The sequence below is a fragment of the Schistocerca piceifrons genome, chromosome 5 (assembly GCF_021461385.2).
Source record: "Schistocerca piceifrons isolate TAMUIC-IGC-003096 chromosome 5, iqSchPice1.1, whole genome shotgun sequence".
Classification (NCBI taxonomy): domain Eukaryota; kingdom Metazoa; phylum Arthropoda; class Insecta; order Orthoptera; family Acrididae; genus Schistocerca; species Schistocerca piceifrons.
The window spans coordinates 281,535,043-281,560,079 of record NC_060142.1 but is presented as its reverse complement, the minus strand read 5'-3'; the positions used below and the strand labels follow the sequence as shown (position 1 = coordinate 281,560,079).

The following is a 25,037-nucleotide window of genomic DNA, read 5'->3' as shown; positions in this document are numbered from 1 at the left end:
TGAGCAAAAGTATCCAGACACCCGGCTGAAAATGACTTCGTGGCGCCCTCCATCGGTAATGCTGGAATTCAATAGGGTATTGGCCTACCTTTAGCCTTGATGACAGTTTTCACTCTCGCAGGCACACGTTCAATCGGGGCTGGAAAGTTTCTTGGAAATGGCAGCCCATTTTTCACGGGGTGCTGCACTGAGGAGAGGTATCTATGTCGGTCGGTGAGGCCTGGCACGAAGTCTGCGTTTTAAAACATCCCAAAGGTGTTCTATAGGATTCAGGTCAGGACTTTGTGCAGGCTAGTCCATTGCAGGGATGCCACAGGCCGTGCATTATGAACAGGTGCTCGATCGTGTTGAAAGATGCAATCACCATCCCAGAATTGCTCTTCGACAGTGGGAAGCAAGGATGTGCTTACTCGTAAACATCAATGTAGGCCTGTGCTGTGATAGTGCCACGCAAAACAACAAGTGCAAGCCCCCTCCATCAAAAACACGACCACGACATAGCACCGTATCCTCCGAATTTTACTTTTGGCACTACACGCTCTGGCAGATGTTCACCGGGCATTCGCCATACCCATACCCATACCCTGCCATCATACCCATACCCTGCCATCATACCCATACCCTGCCATCATACCCATACCCTGCCATCATACCCATACCCTGCCATCATACCCATACCCTGCCATCATACCCATACCCTGCCATCATACCCATACCCTGCCATCATACCCATACCCTGCCATCATACCCATACCCTGCCATCATACCCATACCCTGCCATCATACCCATACCCTGCCATCATACCCATACCCTGCCATCATACCCATACCCTGCCATCATACCCATACCCTGCCATCATACCCATACCCTGCCATCATACCCATACCCTGCCATCATACCCATACCCTGCCATCATACCCATACCCTGCCATCATACCCATACCCTGCCATCATACCCATACCCTGCCATCATACCCATACCCTGCCATCATACCCATACCCTGCCATCATACCCATACCCTGCCATCATACCCATACCCTGCCATCATACCCATACCCTGCCATCATACCCATACCCTGCCATCATACCCATACCCTGCCATCATACCCATACCCTGCCATCATACCCATACCCTGCCATCATACCCATACCCTGCCATCATACCCATACCCTGCCATCATACCCATACCCTGCCATCATACCCATACCCTGCCATCATACCCATACCCTGCCATCATACCCATACCCTGCCATCATACCCATACCCTGCCATCATACCCATACCCTGCCATCATACCCATACCCTGCCATCATACCCATACCCTGCCATCATACCCATACCCTGCCATCATACCCATACCCTGCCATCATACCCATACCCTGCCATCATACCCATACCCTGCCATCATACCCATACCCTGCCATCATACCCATACCCTGCCATCATACCCATACCCTGCCATCATACCCATACCCTGCCATCATACCCATACCCTGCCATCATACCCATACCCTGCCATCATACCCATACCCTGCCATCATACCCATACTGTGTACCGTGATTCGTCACTCCACATAACGTTTTTCCACTGTTCACTCGTCCAGTGTTTACGCTCCTTAAACCAAGCAAGGCGTCGTTTGGCGTTTACCGGCGTGATGTGTGGATTATGAGCAGCTGCTCGACCATGGAATCAAAGTTGCCTATTACACATTACGATCCTCTTCAACAGACGGCGGTCTGTCAGTCAACAGACGATGTCGGCCTGTACGTTTTCGTGCTGTACATGTCCCTTCACGTTTCCATTTCACAATCACATTGCAAACAGTGGACCTAGGGATGTTTTCGAGTGTCGAAATCTCGCGTAGAGACGTATGACACAAGTGACACCTCATCACCTGACCACGTTCGAAATCCGTGAGTTCCGCGGAGCGCTCAACTTTGCTTTCACTATGTCTAATGACTACTGACGTCGGTGATATGGAGTATCTGGCAGTAGGTGGCAGCACAATACACTTGATACTTCTGATCGCGTAGTGTATTACTCGGCAAAGCGAACAGTATATCCGACCTCAGTGGGTACTAAACTTCGTATCATGACTACATAGAGGCACGCTCCAGATACAGTCCACGTTGCTACTAGACAGTGGAAGCTTTTTGCTAACAAAAATTTAATTTACTGGCGATGAGGAAGAGAAAGCAGTGGCAGTGCAGACGAGAGAGGTGGCGGGACGTGCGAACAGAACGATAACGCTGAGCAGTTTCATGTGTAAATTACGACAAAACGAATGCGATGCTGAAATGAATACATTATAAGTACGGCGTGTCCAGTCTAATGGTATACATAAACAAATTCTTATAACGAAGAACTCGACATTTTTTGTTGTTAAAATACGCAATCGATAAAAGCACGCTGAAAGATGAGATCCGCACCATTTCACAAACAGCCTTGGATCGCATGGCGGACGCGCGCCACTGACAGGGAACATCTGTCTAGATATGTTGGGGAATTATGCGGGTCCACAGAGGCCTCACGAAGTCATTTTCCAACAAGATGGAGCCCCACTCACACTACTATTGGGATGTATCACATTTCTCCACGAGATGTTCCCTGAGCGTTTGATTGGGGGGAAGGAAGGTACCTGGGGGAGGGGGGAGTCGCATTGCCTCGTGCTCCTCAGTCTCCCGATCTGACACCGCTGGATTTCAGTGTATGGGGGCTTATGGACTGCATTGTATACAGAACAAGTGTTAGAGGACAGATGTATCAGAGGTCACATATCCACGCCATAGTAGAAGCTGTTACACCTGTCTTGCTTATGAACATGTGGCAAGAAATGGAGTACCGTTTCGATATCTGTGGAGCTACAAACGGAGCTAACATTGAACTGTGCCTCAAAATGTTTGAGCTGCTGTGTACAATGTTGGACAAACAAACTTACAAATTTTAATAGGTACTGAAATATAAATGTTTTTTATTCCTCTTTCTGGGAGACCCTGTATTTACCCCAAGGAAAAATCAGCAAATTGCACACACTATACCCCGTCAGTCAAGGTTCAGAGGCTGGTTTAATGAAAAATAAAGAAATGTCAACAAGATGGTTTAAATGCTTGAATAGTTCCAAATAGTCTCTATTCTCGCCCCCCCCCCCCCTCCGCCTGAGTGCCATGCATGGAACGCTCATGTAACCATGTGAAAGTGTAATAAATGTTCTTTTTGGGATGTTGCTCAGCTGACACTTATTTTCTTCAATATCTGTTATGTCGTCAAAGCGTTTGATCCTCCATTTGAATTTTTACCCTTTGTCGTTCTGTGGTAGGTTCGTATCGATAAGACTCGTCGCCTGTGGTTCCCCCCCCCCCCCCCCCCCCCCCCCCCCCGTCAGTTTTGCACATCAATCAAGTCGCGGCAGGCGGCCATGTGTCGTTTTTGTTGGGAAATAAAGGTGTGCGGGACAAACTTTGCATACACTTTTCTCTTCTTCAGAACATTCTGACTTGAACGCTTGACTTGAAGTTACTGCCCCATTGCGACTTGCCACAACAGGGTTGACACACTACAGCCGTACTTTCATTTTTTAATACTGCCTTGTCACGACTGACTGGTCGACTGCACACCTGTTGTTTTCAGTTGTCAGTTCAAAATGTCACCGTAGTTCCTACTCTGATGTCCCTTGTACACCAGGAATAAAATAGTCTCAGAACTTCCAGGATAGACGCTGTAGATACTCTGACTGCGTTGATAAATGGGTTATTCGGCAGCGATTCTTGCGAAATTATGAACAGTACAAGGAAATATCAACTCTGTTAGGACTTCACAGTTCATGTTGTACAGGAATGAACTCCAAAGCTGGAAAACCTTCCGACAACGGGAGGGTGTGGGGTCGGGGATGGCAGTTGGGTAATGGACTGAATGGTGATGTGATTTAAGATGTCCGGTATATCACTCAGCTTTGTTCGTCCTAGTGGAGTTTTGTCCAAGATATGTCGGTGACCCGGATTTACTTACGACCTGTTAAAATGATCACAGACTGACACAGTGCGAGAGCATTGTGTGTAAAGTTGCAAGTTAGTACGCTGATGTTCGTGCATTATATCCTTCTACAGACAGGTTTTCCTTTTTCATTTTGTTTCTTTCACTGTCACTTGATGACAGCTGATAATCGCATTCATTGTATTAATTACAAAGTAATGTGAAAGAGATACAATGCATATCATACTACATATACTGCAGGGGTATACAAATGTTAACATTAATAATGTCTAGGATGATAATCATTCTAGGAAAAATTACGATAATCTGTGTTACCCATCATGATTGCAGTATGAAAGATATCTTACTGGAGTGGCATGTAGTTTTCAATAAGTTTAAGGAGGAACTTAAATCACGAACATTTTGCTGTACTAGTTTCTCATATGAGTTTCGCAGCTATAAAAAAAGTTTAATTTACTCAACGGTCTTAGCACTTATTTTCGGTCATACACACGAAAGTACTTAAATGCTAGCAAAAATAAAGTCAGTCTTATGAAACAAGCATCCAGCCTAAGAGTATGGCCCACAGTGTATCAGTCCAACGCTGTACGCACCCTACTCTCTCACCACTGTTAATCCTGAGTACTGAGACTACAGATCCTAATCTACACGGGATTCCAGTACAGTTCTAGAGGATTTAGCTGTAGATGTGATGGCATCAGCAAATCGAATACCATTTTCTCTCCAAATTTTGTCAATAGAACAAAGAAGAAATGGCTGGTGTTCTGTGATTAATGCCAAAAGTTCGGCTATCCTCGTCCCTGCGTATTTTCAATGTTTTTGTCCATTTCTATATGGTTGTCCGAAGTCGTCCTGTCAAGCATAGAGAACTCACAATAAAATTTTGCAGTCACACCAGTGTAACGTCCTTTGACAATACTCTTGGCGCACTGTCACTTTGGAACATTTATTCAGTGTAGTGTTCGTCTTTAAATAAATGCCTACTTTAATTATATACTTCATAGTTGGTAAAAAATCTAATGTAATATGCTTCTTCTGCCAGTACGTTCTGTCATGTGTAGGTAATGACTCGTTCATTGTGGCACCTTTTAAATTAAAATCCTGGCCAGAGTTTCTTTGCTAGTTTGGAATTTAATTTTGTGATAAAGTCTGTGAAGATTATTGCAAATACGCCATTTTTTACCATGATTGATAGTACTGAGCAAACAGCTGGCCGAAAAATGTTATCTATATAATCAATAAAATAATTGTGAATTTTACTTATTCCGCTATGGGGCAGAGACGTGAGTTCTGCTTCACTCAGCATTAAATCGCCCCTTTCATAATTTGTGCACCATTGAGTTAACTTCCGCTTATCAACATACACTTATACACTGACACCTTCCCTATATGCACTACCACAGTTGCCGGCCGGCGTCGCCGTGCGGCGTCGCCGTGCGGTTCTAGGCGCTTCAGTTTGGAACCACGTGACCGCTACGGTCGCAGGTTCGAATCCTGCCTCGGGCATGGATGTGTGTGATGTCTTTAGGTTAGTTAGGTTTAAGTAGTTCTAAGTTCTAGGGGACTGATGACCATAGATGTTAAGTCCCATAGTGCTCAGAGCCATTTGAACCACCACAGTTACCTGCTCCTCGTGGTCAGTACCACTGACATTAGCAACAATGCTCGCCTCCTCCTCCTTGGATAGTGTGGCCCCTCCTTCACCCTCTCAGATAGCTGCCCCCCCCTCCTCCTTCACCCTCTCAGCTAGCTGCCCCCCCTCGTCCTTCACCCTCTCAGCTAGCTGCCCCCCCTCGTCCTTCACCCTCTCAGCTAGCTGCCCCCCCTCCTCCTTCACCCTCTCAGCTAGCTGCCCCCCCTCCTCCTTCACCCTCTCGGCTAGCTGCCCCCCCTCCTCCTTCACCCTCTCAGCTAGCTGCCCCCCCTCCTCCTTCACCCTCTCGGCTAGCTGCCCCCCCTCCTCCTTCACCCTCTCGGCTAGCTGCCCCCCCTCCTCCTTCACCCTCTCGGCTAGCTGCCCCCCCTCCTCCTTCACCCTCTCGGCTAGCTGCCCCCCCTCCTCCTTCACCCTCTCGGCTAGCTGCCCCCCCTCCTCCTTCACCCTCTCGGCTAGCTGCCCCCCCTCCTCCTTCACCCTCTCGGCTAGCTGCCCCCCCTCCTCCTTCACCCTCTCGGCTAGCTGCCCCCCCTCCTCCTTCACCCTCTCGGCTAGCTGCCCCCCCTCCTCCTTCACCCTCTCGGCTAGCTGCCCCCCCTCCTCCTTCACCCTCTCGGCTAGCTGCCCCCCCTCCTCCTTCACCCTCTCGGCTAGCTGCCCCCCCTCCTCCTTCACCCTCTCGGCTAGCTGCCCCCCCTCCTCCTTCACCCTCTCGGCTAGCTGCCCCCCCTCCTCCTTCACCCTCTCGGCTAGCTGCCCCCCCTCCTCCTTCACCCTCTCGGCTAGCTGCCCCCCCTCCTCCTTCACCCTCTCGGCTAGCTGCCCCCCCTCCTCCTTCACCCTCTCGGCTAGCTGCCCCCCCTCCTCCTTCACCCTCTCGGCTAGCTGCCCCCCCTCCTCCTTCACCCTCTCGGCTAGCTGCCCCCCCTCCTCCTCCACCCTCTCGGCTAGCTGCCCCCCCTCCTCCTCCACCCTCTCGGCTAGCTGCCCCCCCTCCTCCTTCACCCTCTCGGCTAGCTGGCCCCCCTCCTCCTTCACCCTCTCGGCTAGCTGGCCCCCCTCCTCCTTCACCCTCTCGGCTAGCTGGCCCCCCTCCTCCTTCACCCTCTCGGCTAGCTGGCCCCCCTCCTCCTTCACCCTCTCGGCTAGCTGGCCCCCCTCCTCCTTCACCCTCTCGGCTAGCTGCCCCCCCTCCTCCTTCACCCTCTCGGCTAGCTGCCCCCCCTCCTCCTTCACCCTCTCGGCTAGCTGCCCCCCCTCCTCCTTCACCCTCTCGGCTAGCTGCCCCCCCTCCTCCTTCACCCTCTCGGCTAGCTGCCCCCCCTCCTCCTTCACCCTCTCGGCTAGCTGCCCCCCCTCCTCCTTCACCCTCTCGGCTAGCTGCCCCCCCTCCTCCTTCACCCTCTCGGCTAGCTGCCCCCCCTCCTCCTTCACCCTCTCGGCTAGCTGCCCCCCCTCCTCCTTCACCCTCTCGGCTAGCTGCCCCCCCTCCTCCTTCACCCTCTCGGCTAGCTGCCCCCCCTCCTCCTTCACCCTCTCGGCTAGCTGCCCCCCCTCCTTCTTCACCCTCTCGGCTAGCTGCCCCCCCTCCTCCTTCACCCTCTCGGCTAGCTGCCCCCCCTCCTCCTTCACCCTCTCGGCTAGCTGCCCCCCTCCTCCTTCACCCTCTCGGCTAGCTGCCCCCCCCCTCCTTCACCCTCTCGGCTAGCTGCCCCCCCCCCTCCTTCACCCTCTCGGCTAGCTGCCCCCCCCCTCCTCCTTCACCCTCTCGGCTAGCTGCCCCCCCCCTCCTCCTTCACCCTCTCGGCTAGCTGCCCCCCCTCCTCCTTCACCCTCTCGGCTAGCTGCCCCCCTCCTCCTTCACCCTCTCGGCTAGCTGCCCCCCCTCCTCCTTCACCCTCTCGGCTAGCTGCCCCCCCTCCTCCTTCACCCTCTCGGCTAGCTGCCCCCCCTCCTCCTTCACCCTCTCGGCTAGCTGCCCCCCCTCCTCCTTCACCCTCTCGGCTAGCTGCCCCCCCTCCTCCTTCACCCTCTCGGCTAGCTGCCCCCCCTCCTCCTTCACCCTCTCGGCTAGCTGCCCCCCCTCCTCCTTCACCCTCTCGGCTAGCTGCCCCCCCTCCTCCTTCACCCTCTCGGCTAGCTGCCCCCCCTCCTCCTTCACCCTCTCGGCTAGCTGCCCCCCCTCCTCCTTCACCCTCTCGGCTAGCTGCCCCCCCCTCCTCCTTCACCCTCTCGGCTAGCTGCCCCCCCCTCCTCCTTCACCCTCTCGGCTAGCTGCCCCCCCCACCTCCTCCACCCTCTCGGCTAGCTGCCCCCCCACCTCCTCCACCCTCTCGGCTAGCTGCCCCCCCACCTCCTCCACCCTCTCGGCTAGCTGCCCCCCCCACCTCCTCCACCCTCTCGGCTAGCTGCCCCCCCCACCTCCTCCACCCTCTCGGCTAGCTGCCCCCCCACCTCCTCCACCCTCTCGGCTAGCTGCCCCCCCCACCTCCTCCACCCTCTCGGCTAGCTGCCCCCCCACCTCCTCCACCCTCTCGGCTAGCTGGCCCCCCCCTCCTCCTCCACCCTCTCGGCTAGCTGCCCCCCCCTCCTCCTCCACCCTCTCGGCTAGCTGCCCCCCCCTCCTCCTTCACCCTCTCGGCTAGCTGGCCCCCCCTCCTCCTTCACCCTCTCGGCTAGCTGGCCCCCCCTCCTCCTTCACCCTCTCGGCTAGCTGCCCCCCCCACCTCCTCCACCCTCTCGGCTAGCTGCCCCCCCCCACCTCCTCCACCCTCTCGGCTAGCTGCCCCCCCACCTCCTCCACCCTCTCGGCTAGCTGGCCCCCCCCCTCCTCCTTCACCCTCTCGGCTAGCTGCCCCCCCCTCCTCCTTCACCCTCTCGGCTAGCTGGCCCCCCTCCCCCTCCTCCTCCTTCACCCTCTCGGCTAGCTGGCCCCCCCCTCCTCCTTCTCCCTCTCGGCTAGCTGCCCCCCCTCCTCCTTCACCCTCTCGGCTAGCTGCCCCCCCTCCTCCTTCACCCTCTCGGCTAGCTGGCCCCCCCCTCCTCCTTCACCCTCTCGGCTAGCTGGCCCCCCCCTCCTCCTTCACCCTCTCGGCTAGCTGGCCCCCCTCCCCCTCCTCCTCCTTCACCCTCTCGGCTAGCTGGCCCCCCCCCCCTCCTCCTTCACCCTCTCGGCTAGCTGGCCCCCCTCCCCCTCCTCCTCCTTCACCCTCTCGGCTAGCTGGCCCCCCCTCCCCCTCCTCCTCCTCCTCCTTCACCCTCTCGGCTAGCTGGCCCCCCCTCCCCCTCCTCCTCCTCCTCCTCCTCCTCCTCCTCTTCCACCCTCTCGGCTAGCTGGCCCCCCTCCTCCTTCACCCTCTCGGCTAGCTGGCCCCCCCCTCCTCCTTCACCCTCTCGGCTAGCTGCCCCCCCCTCCTCCTTCACCCTTTCGGCTAGCTGGCCCCCCTCCCCCTCCTCCTCCTTCACCCTCTCGGCTAGCTGGCCCCCCCTCCTCCTTCTCCCTCTCGGCTAGCTGGCCCCCCCCTCCTCCTTCACCCTCTCGGCTAGCTGGCCCCCCCCTCCTCCTTCACCCTCTCGGCTAGCTGGCCCCCCTCCCCCTCCTCCTCCTTCACCCTCTCGGCTAGCTGGCCCCCCCCTCCTCCTTCACCCTCTCGGCTAGCTGGCCCCCCTCCCCCTCCTCCTCCTTCACCCTCTCGGCTAGCTGGCCCCCCCTCCCCCTCCTCCTCCTCCTCCTTCACCCTCTCGGCTAGCTGGCCCCCCCTCCCCCTCCTCCTCCTCCTCCTCCTCCTCCTCCTCTTCCACCCTCTCGGCTAGCTGGCCCCCCTCCTCCTTCACCCTCTCGGCTAGCTGGCCCCCCCCTCCTCCTTCACCCTCTCGGCTAGCTGGCCCCCCCCCTTCCTCCTTCACCCTCTCGGCTAGCTGGCCCCCCCTCCTCCTTCACCCTCTCGGCTAGCTGGCCCCCCCCTCCTCCTTCACCCTCGTTGCCGCCCTCTCTCGTGACCAGATAGCCAATTCGCTATGTCACGTAACACAGTGAGAATCTGCTTTTATCGTTTCGTTTTCTCGGCAGGTGGACGACCAGACGCTGGACGTCCGGCTGTGGCCGCGCGCCGCGGCGCTGGCAGAGCGTCTGTGGAGCGACCCTCCGGCGGGCGTGCACCCCGACCTGCCCCCGCCGGGCAGCCCGCAGCGGGATGAGCCGACGCTGCGGCGCGCCTACCAGCGGCTGTCGCACCACAGGGAGCGGCTGGTGGCGCGCGGCGTGCGCGCAGAGGCCATGTGGCCGCGCTACTGCCACCTCAACCCCGGCGCCTGCTTCTAGTGACAGCGAGCAGCCGCCGAAACTGGTTACTAAACGTGCAGGAACGATACACTGCCAGCTTCAGTTCAGCGTGCAGCTCAGTGAAACTTACGCATGTTTTTTCTCCTTAATTTCGTGCTCCGATCAGCGAGTTATATGTAGCATGTTAACGAGTGGTGGGACGAAAGTGTAATGCATGTTAAACAGACACGATTGTTAGGCTGCTTCCGATTTCATTAAGTGGGACCAACAACGAAATAAAGGAAAATCTTGGTGATATGTGGCAAACATTCTGTGATGTGGTTTTTAATGTCGATGCTGTGAAGAAAGGTGAATCTTAACTTATCACTGTTGGTGTACTGGGTGAACCTGAGGTCTAACAATCTTGTAAGTTGTTTACGGATACTTTGAGTATTTCGGTGTAAGGGACCCATTGTATCTGGTGGCCCTTTACAGATTAATGTTGAGGTGGTAATATATTCGGCTTATTACCCCTCCCCCTCAATTAACTTTGCATCAGTGAAAGTAGCTCCAAAACATCGAAAGTGTGTAACATGTAATCACTAAAACGGGCGAAACAAAAGAATTCAATGACGTTCAGAACGAAAAAGACTGAATACTGCAACGCGAATGCCGCCACTGTGGGAAGAGCTCAGCTTAGCGCCGTTTTGCCACTCTTCCATTGCATTCAGTGAACCCATACATGAGCTGCATATTGGCCACCTCTTTAATCAGTAAAACTATCCATTCAGCTGTGTATCACTTCTGTTCTGACGTGTAGCCGTCACTGCAGGGGAAAACCAACAGAAACTAACATTACTGAATAAAAGCTTAAGAAGGAAGAGTAAACTGGACCTTACTATTATCGACAGTAAGCACCATGAGAGAGAGTAGAACAAGTATGTTTTAAAAACATACTGTCGATATTTACAACATTTGCACTATTGTGCAGATTTTTTCAGTAAAAATGTTGTCTGGGATTTACCATGGGGTGGGTAAAACTGCCTATTAGTATGGATCTTTATCTGCAAAGATTGTCCCCACCCCTCCCCCATGTCCTCGTGGTTGAGAGAGAGTTGTGTAGCGTTTGTATTTCTAGAGCTTAGGTGAGTGTAATGGATGTGTGTACAGGATAGTGTCTTATGTTTCGTGTTGGAGGGGGGGGAGGGGTGATAGGAGGATAGATCTAGAGTGAGAAACCAGGCGCTGGCACACCAAAAGTGCATCTAACTTCCCAACAGTGTCACATGCCCTTGTGTCATGAGGCTATGGAGATGTATGTATGGAATTTAATCCAGGACAATGGTGCAAAGTCTGGTGATAAACAATTGTTACGCCACAATCTTCCCCCCCCCCCCCTAACTTGCCCAATACTGACTGTGAAGATTTTATCCTCCACAAAGATTCAGACCGACTTACCTCAGTCTAGCACCACAGTTCAGCGGCAGAGGTTGGTCATATTTTCAGTGCCATACAGAAACAAAATAAATGTGGGTAAGCAATCGAAATGCAAATATTCTACATTGATCCACCAGAGCAGACAGATTCCTCAAACCAAAATACTACTACAAAATTTCGTAAGTTGTTAGAGGACATTCACTGAGTTCGGGTTCACTCTGAGAAAGGTGTTAACTTGCCTTCCTATTTATACTGATGTGTATTGCATAGCAAATAGCTGAGTGTAAAAACGCGTGGATCCAGTATCAGAAGACGTCATCATAAGCCTAGATTTCATGGCAATGGCTGCAGTCATGGGCAGACATATGGACAGAGTGGGTTCTCATGCAGCTAGGGGCTAAGTAACATAAAGACCCTCTATATCCGTATCCGAGCACGAAAATGGTAGACATCTAATTGTTTACAGAATAGCTACCATCACAATTGGATAATAAGCTTTATATCATCTCTGGTGTTTAGCCGAGGCGACATGCATACAATTGCCCATTTGAATCCTGCCCTGCCCTGTTCTCGTTTTCACCCACTGTGGCCAGAAAAAATGCGGCGCCAAGAATCGCTTCATTAGTTCATTTCGGAGCATACACACAGCACAGCACAGCACAACACGATTTAGTAATGGTAACTACAGTGCTCAATACATTATTGTTAGATTGGCAATGATCCGACACAAAATACTGGCCATCCAACGTATTAAAAATTCTCACTGATTAGAGTTATGGAGCCAGCGGTCAGGAACAGTTACACATACAGTATTTCTCTAGGAATTCCTAGTCAGTAAATTATTCTGATTATTCGTAGAATGTCGTCTTTGACACTGGATTTGTATACATTTTGTTCAAAGAGAACTGTTAGTCTAAATTCCCATTTGCTGGATAAAAAATGACATGAAAGTTTTAACTTATGCTATAAGCAGACAGGCAATGGCAGTCTCACAAGACACTTAACTGCATAGCAAGCGGTGCGCTGGGGTGTTATTTCCAATATGTGCAGTATTTCGTCCAGTTTGTGCAATTATACTGAAGTCATGAAAAGAACAAGTAACGTGCATTTGTACTTACCGACGCCTTAAGTCACTTCACAGAATGTTAGTTTCATTGTGGTGGTACTGTGTTACCAAAGAAACAATTGGACGTCGTTGTCATAAACTTCCTCTGTTGCATGCCCCTATTTGGACACTGTGGTAGGTGCACAACAACCAGGAATTTCAGTGCAATTAAATGTATTTTTGTACATACATTTTTGTAAATAAATTTATAAAATTATCTATTAAATATACTATTTTTCATACATTTTTGTAATTATTAATACACTCCTTTCCTTAGTTACCGAGTGAGGTGGTGCAGTGGATAGCACATTGGACACGCATTCGGGAGGACGATGGTTCAAACCTGTGTCCCGCTATCCAGATGTAGGTTTTCTGATTTCTCTAAATCGCTTCCAGCAAATGCTGGAATGGTTCATTTGGAAGGACACGTCAGATTTCCTTCCCCAGCTTTCCCTAATCCGAGCTTGCTCTAGGTCCCTAATGACCTCGATGTCGATGGGTCGTATTCAAATGTCCCTGCACTCAACGGATGGTCTTACTGGGTAGTAACAGATTAAAACAAGTTGTGTGGGCATGCTGCTACAACCTACGTTATCCACAGTTTACCGCTATGATCGGGTTCTTACTTATTGTGGCCGAACTGCAAGCGTGTGAGGGCATCTCGTTACTGAGGACGACATCAGCCAGCAATAAGATTTTTGTAATTTTTTATATTTATATTACGTTAATTCAGAATTCAAATACCAGTCAGCAAATTTTAATTAACTGGATTTAAGGTTGTTTTTACGATGGTTAACGAGGCTCACTCAACATCAGACAATGTGTTCTTTGTTTTTGTTCAGTTCGAATACCTACAAAATTTAAATTTAAAATTCAAATTTAAATATAAAGTTCATCCAATGTATGCTAATTAACACACATTTAATAATTCTGTATAAAAAATTCGTCTTGTTTCTAATTATATAACATAAGTATTGAAAACAAATTCATAATTTGTAAGAGACTGACAAATATTGTTTAAATTTAAAAACTTAAATATGTATAATACTTTACAAAATATCGATAATTGTCAATACTGGAATTTTTCATGTGATACTGTATCTAATTATAAACAAGAAGTTCTTAAAAATTATTGGATACATTTTAATTAGCGTATTTTTGATGAATATTTAAATGACATAAGTATTCGAACGGAACGAAAACATAAAACTAAAATTTCCATAGCAAGATTCTAACCTAAGATTCATTGATTAACCAGTTACCATTATTCAATTGTAGCCGTCGTGAAAAATCGCTAAAATTTTGGAGAATTAAACATGCTTGGAGAACTTCTAAAGCAAAGTTTCTCGGGGATTTTTCGGGAACTGTAACTAAACCGCTTTTGGTGATTGTTATGAGTTCTGGACTTAACTTACGATAAATACAAAAAAACTACAAAAATTAGACTGCAAGGTGGTCTGCTTGTAAGACTGAGACAACCTTCCATTAGAGAGCTCCTAACAGCAGGTGGTGATGTTCCAGGTGAAATTTATCGAAGAACAAACACAGTACACGGTCTGTGCTGATGTTAGAAACCGAATACTGAGTAAACAATGGTACGTCTGGTGGATCTGGGACAATGCAAAAGAGGTGGTGATAAGTGTTACGGACCGCTGATCGGTTTATCCATATCAATAACCTGAAACCAAACACTGTAATTATCTCAACTCGTTAACACACTGTGAGGTACAGCACCACCCAACGAAATTTGGAATGAAGAAAGATATTTGTTCTTGGAGTAAAAAGGTGGGTACTGCGTTTATTACTGTGGCAGAACTTGTGAAACAATAACACAATAATCCACATTTAGCGTCTTGAAATTTTCGCATGTTCCCTAAAAACCATGGATGGCTTTTCATGGAACAGACTGCAGCTATAATGATGAAATCCGTACAGTAGTGAGGACCTGGTTGCAGAAAAAACTGTTTTGTGGAGATTTCATGGAAGTTGTTTAACGTTAGCAAAAGAATATCTGCCAGCTATCTAGAAACGAGTGCAATTAAAAAGGAAATTATAAAGGAAACTTTATTTACTAAAATGTTGCCACCCAGTTACTGTAGATTTCCTGCCTATAACATTTGACGCGATGTAGTGCTTTTATCTCGTAACTAGCATAGCACCTTTAACGTTTTTCCGGAACTTTAAGTCTGTATCATTAGTTTTACCTTCTAAAAGCTTAAACTGTCCTGCGCACATTGTGCACATAAAATAATCCAGTACATGTGTAGCAAATGTTAGAAATCACATATATTGATACTAGCTGTCTGCGGAAATTCATTAACCGAAATAAAGTTTAGTAAAATATGCTTGATTTATCAAATTATTATTTACATCATCATCATTCTAGAATCTTAGATAGTTCTGGGATCGTATTCATGGCATCTGGAAAATTGGAAGAGCTGAAGGGCGCACTGAAACTTTCGAATTGGACTGTAGTGTTTCTGTTTGTAACACATTGTCCTGACGTAATGGCTAAACAGTGGCATGTGGAACAACACACACAATTGTTTTAGATTTTCGGAAATAAGCATTGCTTACCATAATCATGAACTGGTGACAGAAAACGACTTAAAAATAATGTGCCACTGCCTGGCTTGCGTAACTGCTCAAACAATGGGTTTGAATGGAAAATTAAACAAAATGCAAATTTTACACCAGTATTCCCAAGCTGTTGTTCAACTTCCACAATGAAACGGTGTTATCATCCCATGAAAATATTCCTCAAACGTAAACCTTGTTATTCTTGGTACTGTCTTCCCAAGCTCTCCTATATTTACACTGATGAACTACAGCATTGTGACCTTTTGCTTAGTAGCGTGTTAGTCCATCTTCAGACCGCAATAAAATAGCGATTCCGCTTCTCATGGATTCAACATGTCCTTGGTAAGTTTCTGGGTGTATATGGCAGCAGATGTCGAGATTTACGAGGGCGTTCGATAAGTAATGCAACAGATTTTGTTCAGCCAGCTTCGTTTAGAAAAATGCGGAAACTGTTGTGGGACATGGTGCAATATTCCCGCTTCAGCCCATACAGTTTCACGAAATTCCGATAGGTGGCGACCCTGGCGTCTGTAACGGAGGTGCATTCCAAGCAGAGGGGTCATGAGCTTCTTTTGGCGGAAACCAGAGAATCCCATATATTCAAGGCGCTTGCAGAATATCTACGAAGACATAGTAGTGAACAAAAGCATGGTAAGTCGTTGGGCAAGGCGTCTGTCGTCATAGCAACAAGGTCGCGCAAATCTGTTAGATATCCCGCGCGCCGGCCAGTTGCACACAGCTCTCTCTCCTGCAATGTTGGAACGTGCAGACACTCTCACTCACAGTGATCGGCAGATCAGTCAAAAACCTTGCTGCACTTTCTGTTGGTGTTATTAATAAACTCGTCCACCAGTTGGAGCATTCAAAGGTTTGTGGACGCTGGGTTCCTCGTATCCCAACAGAAGACGATAAAGAGCAACATAGGACCATCTGTTCGGAGTTGCTTGCGCGTTACGAGGCTGAACGTGCCAATTTTTTTGTCGGACGTCATCACAGGCGATGAAATGTGGGTGAATCATTTCGAAAAAGGAACAAAAAGATAATCCACGGAGTGGCACGTCTCCTCTGAAGAAAAATTTGTGCCGCACCCTCAGCCGGTAGGTCATGCCTTCGACCTTCTGGGACTCGGAAGGGGTTATTCTCTTTGGCATCCTCCCTCATGGTGCACCGATGAATTCTGAAATGTATTTTGCTACTCCCTGGAGATTGCAGAAACGACTTAATCGTGTCGTTGCCACAAAAATGCGTACGAATTTCTTCTTCTCCATGAGAAAGCAAGGCCCCTCATAGGTCTTCACACCAGAGAGGAACTCACAAAACTTACATGGACTGTTCTTCTTCGTCCATTTTACAGCCCTTCCAACTTCCATCTGATCGGCCCAATGAAGGATGCCCTTCGTGGTATGCAGTAAGAGCATGATGGGAGGTTATTGATGCAGCAAGACGTTGGCTCAGATGTCTATCAGTAGAGTGGTACCACGCGGGCATACAAGCCCTTTGAGTAAGGCCATCCCATTGAAGGGAAATTATTTGAAAAACGGAGTTTTGTAGCGAGAAGAGAGGAGAATAGACAAGTGTATTGAAATCCTGTGTTAAACTAACCTGCTATCAGAAAAAAGTGTTGTATTTATTGAACTTCCCTCGTAGATGTAGATGTCTACGCACAGTTCACGCAATTCTCGTAACTCGTAAGCCTATGACTTACGGGTGGAGGAGCTGGCGCCCGATAGTCTGAAATCTTTCGTCAGGTTCAGATCAGGCGAACTGCCTGGATAAGAGATCAGGGTAGCAAGATTCTGGCCTTCTGACGGATAGTCATCCGGCTAGAAGACGCCATTCCCGTCGGGGAAGACGTAAAGCGTGTAGCGACGCAGGTGATCTCGAATAAAATACTCGTGGTCCATAGTTGTCATGGCGCCTTCCATTGTTACCACAGGCCTTCATGTAAACCTTGATGAATGCTCCCGATAGTACAGCACTGCCCCACCAACCTGCACCCATGGCGCGATGCATGTTTAGAGCAGCCTCCAAATAATTGCTCTGAGCACTATGCGACTTAACTGCTGAGGTCATCAGTCCCCTAGAACTTAGAACTACTTAAACCTAACTAACCTAAGGACATCACACACATCCATGCCAGAGGCAGGATTCGAACCTGCGACCGTAGCGGTCGTGCGGTTCCAGACTGTAGCGCCTAGAACCGCTCGGCCATCCCGGCCGGCCAGAGCGGCCTCCCACCTGGATGATTGGGTACCTGGACTCAACCGTCGACCTGGTGTAAGAAGTGATTTATCAAACCAGGCGAAACGTTTCCATTCAGCCACGGTCCAATCTCGATGACCATGAGCCCGGTACACTCGTAATTCATGATGTCGTTGAGGCAACATGGGAGCACGTAGGGTCGTCTACTGTGAAGCCCCTATTAAAAGAACCTGCATGGAATGATCATCTCTGAAACACTTGGACATGCACCAGCACCTTCGACAGTTAAGAGATGGCCACCTATCATGCTCTACGGGCCAGGCAGGCCTCCAACTTCCACGTTCCATGACGAGGGATGGGCTTCCAAGACCTAGTCGCCTAATCTTGGTGTCAGTGTCCTTTAGTTACTTCCCATAGATGCTGTAGACAGCAGTAAATGAACAACCGACCAGCTTCACTGTTTCCGAGATGCTAGTCTTCAGGGGCTAGGTCACAAAAATTTTCCCTTTGTCAGAGTTGCTCAGTGGATTTCCCCACTTCCGTCAACCAAATCGTTAGAACGATTCCTTATTCGTCTCTGCTCCAATTCTGCAGCATGTTTGACTATTATAGGTACAAGCGAAAGGAGTAAAGAATTAAACAAGCAAATAATAGTAATAAACACACCCCTGGATAGCCATGCGTGTTAACGCAACCACTTCCAGCACGGAAAGTGAATTGGTCTCTTTCGTATAAGTTAATTTCCCAGATTATATGGTAGCATAAAGTCTCAAATCAAAGTATCCACCCCAAAGGCCGCAAAAAGAGGAAGTAAAACTATTCTCATTTGTAATTTAAATTATTGTAAATTCTGATTATTTTTATCTCAAATGAAGTGATATTCCTCTACTTTAATAGTCTGAATAAAAATTAGCTAATGGCGAAAAGGTCATACTTGGTTAACGGTGTCGAATGACTGTGTAAGTATTTAATGTGCATAGAGAAAGTCAATTAAAATTAGACTTTTTAATAATAAAATGATCAACTATATAACACTTCAGGTCGTTGAGTCACGAAACAAGTCACTTCCAACTTAAACGGCCAGAAATTGATTGATTTAATTAAAATAGCAAAAGAGAGGCTTGTCAGAATAAAACAAATTAATCTGCCAGGAAGTTTCATATCAGCGCACACTCCGCTGCGGAGTAAAAATCTCGTTGTAGAATAAAACAAGTTTACAATGCAACATTCGAACAATTACTTTTAGCAAAAAAGATAGACGTGGTACAACAAATATCGTGTCAAAACCAGAACAAGAAGTATCCCATATTTCTCACATATCGCAGAACAACCATTGATATACATCAGTGTGTTAAAGACATCTGCTTTTGCGAGACTCTAGTTTTGCGGGACTCTAGTTTTGCGGGACTCTAGTTTTGCGGGACTCTGGTTTTGCGGGGCTCTGGTTTTGCGGGGCTCTGGTTTTGCGGGGCTCTGGTTTTGCGGGGCTCTGGTTTTGCGGGGCTCTGGTTTTGCGGGGCTCTGGTTTTGCGGGGCTCTGGTTTTGCGGGGCTCTGGTTTTGCGGGGCTCTGGTTTTGCGGGGCTCTGGTTTTGCGGGGCTCTGGTTTTGCGGGGCTCTGGTTTTGCGGGGCTCTGGTTTTGCGGGGCTCTGGTTTTGCGGGGCTCTGGTTTTGCGGGGCTCTGGTTTTGCGGGGCTCTGGTTTTGCGGGGCTCTGGTTTTGCGGGGCTCTGGTTTTGCGGGGCTCTGGTTTTGCGGGGCTCTGGTTTTGCGGGGCTCTGGTTTTGCGGGGCTCTGGTTTTGCGGGGCTCTGGTTTTGCGGGGCTCTGGTTTTGCGGGGCTCTGGTTTTGCGGGGCTCTGGTTTTGCGGGGCTCTGGTTTTGCGGGGCTCTGGTTTTGCGGGGCTCTGGTTTTGCGGGGCTCTGGTTTTGCGGGGCTCTGGTTTTGCGGGGCTCTGGTTTTGCGGGGCTCTGGTTTTGCGGGGCTCTGGTTTTGCGGGGCTCTGGTTTTGCGGGGCTCTGGTTTTGCGGGGCTCTGGTTTTGCGGGGCTCTGGTTTTGCGGGGCTCTGGTTTTGCGGGGCTCTGGTTTTGCGGGGCTCTGGTTTTGCGGGGCTCTGGTTTTGCGGGGCTCTGGTTTTGCGGGGCTCTGGTTTTGCGGGGCTCTGGTTTTGCGGGGCTCTGGTTTTGCGGGGCTCTGGTTTTGCGGGGCTCTGGTTTTGCGGGGCTCTGGTTTTGCGGGGCTCTGGTTTTGCGGGGCTCTGGTTTTGCGGGGCTCTGGTTTTGCGGGGCTCTGGTTTTGCGGGGCTCTGGTTTTGCGGGGCTCTGGTTTTGCGGGGCTCTGGTTTTGCGAAGACACAACCAAAACAGTTTTACTCCTTCATTCAATGGCTCTGACTTAAACGCAGGAACATTTTAGCTAAAACTACATTTGTGGCTGTTACGTGGCAGTCCACATGCAGGAATATCATTTGACATTGTTACTATTATGTATCTTCAGGGTTATTTAATTGGTCACAAGAGTTCACCTTTGCGTCTTTACCAAAAGACGTGTTATAGGAGATACGCTGACCCCCAGATCGAATCTGCCTGGTGGATTAACGAAGAGGGATCGGCGTGGTTGACAGGCTAAATACGGTTTTCAAGCGGTTTCTCATATCCGACAGGATTTTTACCGGGTTGGTTCCCATGCTCCACCTCAGATACACGCTTGCACGCAGTGCTTACGTCGTACGCAGACAGACTGGGTACACTGCTGGGTGTATAAGAGACTGCAGACCTTAACTGCTTGATCTCTTTTAAAACCTACTCAGAATCGGAATCCTATTAAAAATAGGCTCGAATATGGTTGATTTCCGTGATACGACGTACGCCCAAGTGTAGTCGTGCTAATCTTACAATATTCTTAATGCCTAGCGCTACATCTATTTCGAAACACCGAAAACGAGGAGTAAAGGACAAAGTGGTAAATTGCCTTCGACTGATTTTATCATTTCGAATACCTTAGTTCTGGTAAAAGCGTTTCGACAACAAGTATGTCGATCGTGGTTCACCAATATCATGGCGTCCTTGGTCCCCCGACTGGAACCTGTTGGACTACTTTGTGTTCTGTTGTTTAAAGGTTTTGATATATCCCAGCGCTGTTCACAGTGTTGATGAACGTGTACCGGCATCAAAGATGAGACGTGATGAAGTCTGGCTTCACATGAATGGTGACCACGTGGAACATTTCTCGTAATATTTGTTCTCAAGAGCGTAATTGTAGTATAGATCGTCGGGGCTCTTTTATAAGTTGTTCATGTACTCAGTCGTAACACGTCGTATCCGGGAGGCCATTGGTTTCAGGATCTATCATCGCTAGAATTATTTGCTTGTTTCGCGCTCTACTCGCCCACTTTCGTTACGATCTACCTGGGTGTGTTGAAAAGTAATGCGTCCGAATTTTTAATATGAAATCTCTTAAACGCTTTTAAATAAAACAAAAGTCATTAACATTCTAAATCTTTATTCTTCATGTCTACAGGTTTATTTCCCAACACAGTCACCCTGACGAAGAATACATTTCTCCCAATGAGAGATCAATATGTTGATACCGTCACTGTAGAATATTTTACTTTGTTGACGGAGCCACAACCTCACCTCTGCTTGTACTGCTTCATCTCTATAAAAGTCGTCAAACGTGTTTTTGAAGTTTTGGAAGCAGATGAAAATCGAATGGCGCCAAGGAGCGTGTGCTTCATTTGTGGAATGTTGTTGTTGTTGTGGTCTTCAGTCCAGAGACTGGTTTGATGCAGCTCTCCATGCTACTCTATACTGTGCAAGCTTCTTCATCTCCCAGTACTTACTGGCATCTACATCCTTCTGAATCTGCTTAGTGTATTCATCTCTTGGGGTCCCTCTACGATTTTTACCCTCCACACTGCCCTCCAATGCTAAATTTGTGCTCCCCTGATGCGTCATAACATGTCCTACCAACCGATTCTTTCTTCCAGTCAAGTTGAGCCACAAATTTCTCTTCTCCCTTATTCTATTCAATACCTCCTCATTAGTTATGTGGTTTACCCATCTAATCTTCAGCATTCTTCTGTAGCACCACATTTCGAAAGATTCTATTCTCTTCTTGTCCAAACTAGTTATTGTCCATGTTTCACTTCCATCATGGCTACACTCCATACAAATACTTTCAGAAACGACTTCCTGACACTACTGGCCATTAAAACTAGTACCACAAGAAGAAATGCAGATGATAAATGGGTATTCATTGGACAAATACATTATACTAGAACTAACATTTGATTGCATTTTCACGCAATTTGGGTGCATAGATCCTGAGAAATCAGTACTCAGAACAACCACCTCTGGCCGTAATAACGGCTTTGATACGCCTGGGCATTGAGTCAAACAGAGCTTGGATGTCGTGCACAGGTACAGCTGCCCATGCAGCTTCAACACGATACCACAGTTCATCAAGAGTAGTTACTGGCGTATTGTGACGAGCCAGTTGCTTGGCCACCATTGACCAGACGTTTTCAATTGGCGAGAGATCTGGAGAATGTGCTGGCCAAGGCAACAGTTGAACATTTTCTGTATCCAGAAAGGCCCGTACAGGATCTGCAACATGCGGTCGTGCATTATCCTGCTGAAATGTAGGGTTTCGCAGGGATCGAATGAAGGGTAGAGCCACGGGTCGTAACACATCTGAAATGTAACGTCCACTGTTCAAAGTGTCGTCAATGTGAACAAGAGGAGACCGAGACGTGTAACCAATGGCACCCCATACCATCACGCCGGGTGATATGCCAGTATGGCGATGACGAATACGCTCTTCCAATGTGCGTTCACTGCGATGTCGCCAAACACGGATGCGACCATCATGATGCTGTAAACAGAACCGGGATTCATCCGAAAAAATGACGTTTTGCCATTCGTGCACCCAGGTTCGTCGTTGAGTACACCATCGCAGGCGCTCCTGTCGGAGATGCAGCGTCAAGGGTAACCTCAGCCATGGTCTCAGAGTTGATGGTCCATGCTGCTGCAAACGTTGTCGAACTGTTCGTGCAGATGGTTGTTGTCTTGCGAACCGTTATAGCCATGCGGATAAGATGACTGTCATCTCGACTGCTAGTGATACGAGGCCGTTGGGATCCAGCACGGCGTTAAGTATTACCCTCCTGAACCCACCGATTCCATATTCTGCTAGCAGTCATTGGATCTCGACCAACGCGAGCAGCAATGTCGCGATACGATAAACCGCAATCGCGATAGGCTACAATCTGACCTTTATCAAAGTCGGAAACGTGATGGTACGCATTTCTCCTCCTTACACGAGGCATCACAACAACGTTTCACCAGGCAACGCCGGTCAACTGCTGTTTGTGTATGAGAAATCGGTTGGAAACTTTGCTCATGTTAGCACATTGTAGGTGTCGCCACCGGCGCCAACATTGTGTGAATGCTCTGAAAAGCTAATCATTTGCATATCACAGCATCTTTTTCCCGTCGGTTAAATTTCGCGTCTGTAGCACGTCATCTTCGTGGTGTAGCAATTTTAATGGCCAGTAATGTATAACTAAAAAAATCCATCGCACGAGTAAGTAGTGTTACTGCTACAGAAGCAATCGTAATTAAAGATGCAATGACGTTTAGTGCCCAAACATGGAGCAAAACACTAAGTGAGCGTATGGCATCGTTGGCTGGGAGGCCTCATCCGGGCGAGTTCTGCCGCCAAGTCCAAGTCTTAATTCATGCGACGCCACATTTGGCGACTTGCATGCTGGTGATAAGGATGAAATGATGATGAAGACAAAACAACAGCCAGTCCAAGAGTTGCAGAAAATCTCCAACCCGACCGGCAATCGAACCCGGACCCGCTTGCAAGGGAGGCGAGCACGTTACCACCCAACTAAGCAGCTGGACTAGCAAAGCACTAATTCTTACCGAATACGAAAGTCCTTTGGAGCAATTAGAACATTGGAACATGTTGTTGTTGTCTTCAGTCTGGAGACTGGTTAGATGCAGCTCTCCATGCTACTCTAACCTGTGCGAGCCTCTTTATCTCCAAATTACTGGTGCAACATACATCCTTCTGAATCTGCTTATTGTATTCATCCCTTGATCTCCCTCTACGATTTTTGCCGCCCGCGCTCCACTCCAATACTAAATTGGTGATCCCTTGATCTCTCGGAATGTGTCCTATTAACAGATTCCTTCTTTTGATCAATTTGTGTCACAGATTCCTTGTCTCGCCAATTGTGTTCAGCACTTCCTCATTAGCTACATGATCAACCAATCTAATCTTCAGCATTCTTCTGTAGCCCCACATTTCAAAATCTTCTATTCTCTTTTTGTCTAAACTGTTTCTCGTCCAGGTTTCACTTCCATACATAGCTACTCTCCATACAAATACTTTCAGAAGAGACATCCTGACACACAAATCTGTACTCGATGTTAACAGGTTTCTCTTCTTCGGAAACGCTTTCCTTGTCATCGCCAGTTTACATTTTATATCCTCTCTAGTTCAACCATCATCAGTTATTTTGCTCCCTAAATAGCAAAACTCGTCTACTACTTAAGTGTATCGTTTCCTAATCTAATTCCCTCAACATCACCACCGGCCGGTGTGGCCGTGCGGTTCTAAGCGCGTCAGTTTGGAACCGCGTGACCGCTACGGTCGCAGGTTCGGATCCTGCCTCGGGCATGGATGTGTGTGATGTCCTTAGGTTAGTTAGGTGTAAGTAGTTCTCAGTTCTAGGGGACTGATGACCTCAGTAGTTAAGTCCCATAGTGCTCAGAGCCATTTTTGAACCTCAACATCACCCGATTTAATTAGACTACATTCCATTATCCTTGTTTTGCTTTTGTTAATCATCATCTTATATCCTCCTTTGAAGGCACTGTCCATTTCGTTCTACTGCTCTTTCAAGCCCTTTGCTGTCTCTGACAGACTCAGAATGTCATCGGCAAGCCTCAGTTTTCGTTTCTTCTCCATGAACTTTAATTGGTACTCCAATTATTTTCTTCTGTTTCCTATCCCGGAGAAGGTTCGAGTCCTCCCTCGGGCATGGAAGTGTGTGTTTGTCCTTAGGTTAATTTGGGTTAAGTAGTGTGTAAGCTTAGGGACTGATGATCTTAGCAGTTAAGTCCCATAAGATTTCACACACATTTGAACATTTTGTTTCCTAACACAGCTTGCTAAATGTACATATTGAATAAAATCAGGGACAGGTTACAAACCTGTCTGACCCACTTTTCAATCACTGCTTTGCTTTCATGCCCCTGTCCAACTGCGCGGTTATCAGCGCCCGTACAAATTCCCAACCTTTGCTCAGTCCAATCTCGCCATTTTCATGAATGATGATGAAATTATGAGGACAACACAAACACCCAGACATCTCGAGGCAGGTGAAAATCCCTGACCCCACCGGGAATCGAACCCAGGACGCCGTGCTCAGGAAGCGAGAACGCGACCGCGAGACCGCGAGACCACGAGCTGCGGACCCCCTTCTTTCGACACCACTCTGACTGAGGTTAGAACCGCGACACTCAGCACTGAAATCACGTGATTTTCTTACGGGTGGCCGAGGAAACATTTCAAACTGCTGCTCAGAAGCGATGCGAAAAGCCCTCAGGATGTGGCAGAATGGGCGTCAATGAAACGACCCCTTTCCTCGTAGCGTTGATTCCCATGTTCTTGACAACTTTCGACACTGCTGACATCCCCCCCCCCCCCCGATCAATCAACCCCTCTCTAAACACATCGTGAGGCTGCGCGCTCTTTGACCGTGATCTGACCCATTTGCAGTGTA

General features: G+C 48.8%; 2 protein-coding genes across 2 annotated transcripts in view; one reads left to right on the top strand and one right to left on the bottom strand.

Moving 5' to 3' along the window:
• The window catches only part of LOC124798943 (probable beta-hexosaminidase fdl), a 134,229-nt gene extending 121,558 nt beyond the window's left edge, over positions 1 to 12,671 (top strand). Inside the window, exon 8 of the mRNA XM_047262477.1 lies at positions 9,721 to 12,671. Coding sequence (XP_047118433.1) covers positions 9,721 to 9,972 — 252 coding nt within the window. The 3' untranslated portion in view covers positions 9,973 to 12,671. The remainder of the gene's footprint in view (positions 1 to 9,720) is intronic.
• Positions 12,672 to 18,629: 5,958 nt separating this feature from the next.
• LOC124798942 (proteoglycan 4-like) overlaps positions 18,630 to 25,037 on the bottom strand; it is a 67,838-nt gene continuing 61,430 nt past the window's right edge. Inside the window, exon 2 of the mRNA XM_047262476.1 lies at positions 18,630 to 19,573. Coding sequence (XP_047118432.1) covers positions 18,630 to 19,573 — 944 coding nt within the window. The remainder of the gene's footprint in view (positions 19,574 to 25,037) is intronic.